Below are 4,251 nucleotides of genomic sequence, written 5' to 3'. Positions count from 1 at the left end.
CGGACATCCCAGTGACGAAAAAAGTTACACGAGAAACACAAAACGCACTCAACGGTATCACATTTATTTCATTCTCTTCTTTTTATTCAAAACGTTACTTTACAACATTATTTGACTTTTAAAACTGCGTCATTGCAATTGAGAATGTCAATAGATTATCTTAGATTTTACAATAGATTACATTAGATTTTACAAGTAAAATGAAATCAGTGTCATGACCCCGTTCAGTGCTAGCAACTTAAACATGGTAAAAGACGCTGTCCAATGATATTTAAATAAAGGATTCCTCCTCTATAAATTAAAAATATAGTCGTGTAGGTTCTTATATTTCAGAACTTTTGAAAAACGAAAAATGGAAAATATTCAGCCCAATCGATCAGTAGGCTACTTTCAGCAATAAAATAAATTAAGGTTCTTGACTGTTAATGTTTGGTCACAACTAACAAGGTAGCATCTGTGCCTGCTAAATCGAAGAGAAGTGGTATCGCATGTTGCTTATATAATACACCTTATAGACCTCTACAATGTATTTTTGACTATACTGTCATTCCAAATGTAAAATGGTACAACTGTAATGGTCCAACATCTTAACAAAAACATTACTGTAGACGCCCTTTAATGCAAAAAAAAATCATGAAGAATATTTGAGTGAGCCTGCTTAAATGTGAACATTGGGGTATCGACTTGCATTATAGAGTCGCGTGCAGCAGACCAACTTTGGTATCGTAAATAAATAAGGGTTAAATTAACTGCGCCAACAAAAGGGTATTTTATTTTTATAGGTCGTTAAAAGCAGCTGCACGAACTGTAAGCTAAACTAGGGTGGTTGTCATAGGGGTATTTTTCCTGGAGGTTAGTTGACTGGGGGTGGTTATCCGGGGGAAGATGTCCGGGGGGGGGGGGAGGTGTCCTAGAACCGGCAATTAGATGTGTCCACTGGAACGAACGGTTCATGTTTTCGTGGCGAGCATCAGTCCAATAAACCATGGGCCTGCATAAACCCAGGATCCTTTTGGGATTAGAGTGCCGGGAAATGGGAGCACCAATGAACTCTTGTAGTAATAAAGCATCTGAACTTCAGTTTTATAGTGTTTTTGTTTGGTTGCTGATGTACGACGTCTGTTTCTTGCCGAAATGACTATAGTAACCATTTTGCATCATATTCCAGAATGATAGACAAAGAATGGTCTGCGGTGCGAATCGAAACCAAGAGGCCGACCAACCTTTGTAAAAGCCCACTGGCCCCTCCCTTCGCCATATCTTCAAAGCACAATCCCACAAACCCCGGTAGTACAACCCTCTCCCTGTGCGAGCATCCACTCCTTGATTGTATATTCGGATACTGATGACGTCAACAGGTGTCACAAACACGACGATGGCGACGCTCGCCACCATGCTGGAGGTGATTGGGATGTAGAGGCTGCTGGGCACAAAAATCTAACGACACAGATATTGAAAAGTGTTAAGCAAATTGCAAAATAAGGGATATCCAGAGGATATAATTCCTAAGAAAACATGGGCTCTTCTTCTTCTTCTTCTTCCTCGTTAAATGCTACTTCATGCATGCAACGAAGATTACGCATTTCTATATAAACATTAAGAACAGGGAGGGGTGACATTTCAATCAGCATGTACCTAATATGTAAACCTATGCATGAAGGCATAGGCATTCGTCAGGCGAATTGTGACATTCTTATGGATGACGTTATCTGTTACCTTCTCTACGTCTTTGCCCACCTTTTCAGAGAACCCACTTTGACCCGGCCCTTCTATATAGTGACGCCTCATCAGGGTCAGATTTGTTTTGTGTTAGGAAACTTCATGAAAATCTTGGAACCGCTACTGATTTGATGTACCGATTTAATGCACGGATATTATCCAACATTAATTTCAGAAAAAAATATTGTAATTACTTTGATGATTTCTGTCTTACCTCTTTTTCGGTGAGAAAATCTCTTGTGAGAACAAACGCCGTCAGTTGGGAAGCTGATCCGATCACATTGCGTACAGTCTGAGCGTGAACCCCTCGCCATAAACCCTTAATACCGCCCTCTACGTAGATCCTCTTCAAACCTTGCAACCAGCCTGAGTGGGTATGCTGATGTCCCACGGCTATGACTTCATGTGACTGGGATTGTAGTTGAGTCTTAATCTGCCAAGGTGAAAATGATTTCGAATTATATGGCTGAAATGAAATTGACATGATATTTACTCTGATAGTCGTTAAATCAATGCATTTTATAACAGAAACAAATTTGTCTTACAGATGGAAGAAACTATCATTCACATATATGTGAAATTGTTTTGTCAAATAACAATTTGTTATAATAATAAAAATGAGCATGTTAAAGCCTTAAGGATGACTTGCATCTTAAAGCTTTCATTTCTATATTTCACTGTCTATCATGCCTATTGATGACATAGATAATTATTATAGAAGAAGGCAGGGGGCAAAGAAGTGCCCCCCCCCCCCCCCCCCATTGAGTTGTAGAAAGAGAAGAGAAAAACAAGAAAGGGAAAGGATAGAGATTAATGTGGGGGGGGGGTTCTCATTTCGTTTACTTAGTATTCTATTGTACAGCACTGGAATGATGCCACTAGGCCTAGCTGGTAAGGTCATGTATCATGAGATTATTAGGTGTACGTATAATATCGAAGGGGTATGAACACATAGTAATGTAATCGCGGCGGCCAGTGCATTCCAAGAATAAATCGTACCACTTACTCCACCTGGGTCGAGTTTGGCAAATGTACATGAATGTCTTGCCAAAGGACACTAGCTCTGCCTGGTGCAGGAATTCGAATCCCGTATACTTGTGGTTTAAAGCCCGAAGCCCAGAGAGTGTCATGGTCGAGTGGTTGAAGGCGCTTGACTTGGAGATGCGAAGGTCGATGGTTCGAATCCCGACACGAAACTATCTTTTGGCAAGATATTAACCTGCACTTGCTACTCTCCACCCAAGTGTTAAATGGGTATCCAGTAGCGACCGTCATTGTTGGTCAAACTGCTTTTGAGCGTCATGTAACGCTGACTGAAATGCTCCCCAGGGAGTGGAAATTGTGCACACATTGTGTGCGGGCAAGTATTGAATCAAATGACCCTGGTAATAGTATATCTGCAAAGCGCTTAGAGACAAAAGCGGAATTATTATTATTATTATTATCTCTCAGACCACAACATCTCAGGGACATCGAACCACGCAGTGTGTGGTTCACCGTCAGTCTGGATAATGTATCCACTCCTGACTAGACCAAACACCATAACAGTACGCCATTTTAGCCGTAAGGCTTATCACTGCTATTAAAGTATACTCACAAGGAACAGAGGACTGCTGATCAAAGCTCCTACATAACCACCCACTCCGGCAGCACAGATGGTCCTAGGAAGGCTTTTCTCACCGGCAAGATTCTTCGTTAGTCCCATGTCCACTAAAATCTGGTAGGTTCCAAGTCTCGTACCGTTCTGAATCGCCGTATAGACAAGTGCTGGTGGCAGCCCAGCCTGCAGGGCCAGGAGACCGTCATACCGACCGATGGTGTAGAAGGCATGGAAGACATTCCTGTAGTGACGCTGGTAGGTGCCCCATGCCTTCAGCTCTCCCTGTAGCTGGAACCGAGTCTTGACGACTTCTAGTGGGTTAGTGAACAGGACTGCACAAGCGGCTGCAGCGCCACCAAGGCAAAACTCCACCCCAGCAACAGGCATTATACACAAAATGTTTAAAATATGTCAAATATAATTGAAGGGTTTATAGCATGTAAAGATTGCAAACTTCGTGTTGATTAAATGCCCTTATTTAGGGAGGTCAGAAAGTTCCTGCGAAATATACATAATAGGTACATCCGTAGACTTTGTACTTCCCAGTGTCATAATCACTCAGGAACGGTATTATCTCTAAGATTTTATAATGCAGGACAGGTTCACAATCTCATGACATTGGACTCGAATCCTTGAGGTTTATGATCTCATGAAAAGATTAACTCAGATAAACCTACAATGCAGCAACCTTTTACACTTTGTTTTGCATAATGCTATCATGTAGGAAATCATGGAGGTACAAAGAGAGAAAAAAGAGCTGTCCAAATGTTTATTTTGGACACCCTCCAGAGTACACGAAGCCTCTATGACATAAGTATAATTACTCTAGCCCTGCTAACGAGAAGAAAACCCCAGTCTCACCAACAAGAACGATAACAAACCAAGGAAAGAACCACAGTGCTCTGAATGGCCCAAACCCAGTCGGTTTGGAA

The 4,251-nt window shown here is 41.6% G+C and overlaps 1 protein-coding gene across 1 annotated transcript; it reads right to left on the bottom strand.

The window, feature by feature from the left end:
- Window positions 1-965: 965 nt before the first annotated feature.
- LOC115924760 (solute carrier family 25 member 35-like) lies at window positions 966-3,838 on the bottom strand. The gene is made up of 3 exons (XM_030987574.1): window positions 3,317-3,838; window positions 1,934-2,152; window positions 966-1,437 (listed from the first exon to the last, which is right to left on the bottom strand). The coding sequence occupies exons 1-3, from the start codon at window positions 3,704-3,706 to the stop codon at window positions 1,084-1,086; spliced, it is 963 nt and encodes a 320-aa protein (XP_030843434.1). The 5' UTR covers window positions 3,707-3,838; the 3' UTR covers window positions 966-1,083.
- Window positions 3,839-4,251: the final 413 nt, after the last annotated feature.

The sequence above is a fragment of the Strongylocentrotus purpuratus genome, unplaced genomic scaffold, assembly GCF_000002235.5.
Source record: "Strongylocentrotus purpuratus isolate Spur 01 unplaced genomic scaffold, Spur_5.0 spur5_scaffold_16, whole genome shotgun sequence".
Lineage (NCBI taxonomy): Eukaryota > Metazoa > Echinodermata > Echinoidea > Camarodonta > Strongylocentrotidae > Strongylocentrotus > Strongylocentrotus purpuratus.
The sequence above is the reverse complement of the archived record's forward strand: the minus strand, read 5'-3'. Positions and strand labels throughout refer to the sequence as shown.

Excerpts from the sequence above, each read along its gene's own strand:
- LOC115924760 (XM_030987574.1), bottom strand. The coding sequence starts at position 3,706 with ATGCCTGTTGCTGGGGTGGAGTTTTGCCTTGGTGGCGCTGCAGCCGCT. Across the intron at positions 2,153-3,316 it reads TCAGCAGTCCTCTGTTCCTT|ATTAAGACTCAACTACAATC; the intron begins GTGAGTATACTT and ends TCACCTTGGCAG. Across the intron at positions 1,438-1,933 it reads ATTTTCTCACCGAAAAAGAG|ATTTTTGTGCCCAGCAGCCT; the intron begins GTAAGACAGAAA and ends CTGTGTCGTTAG.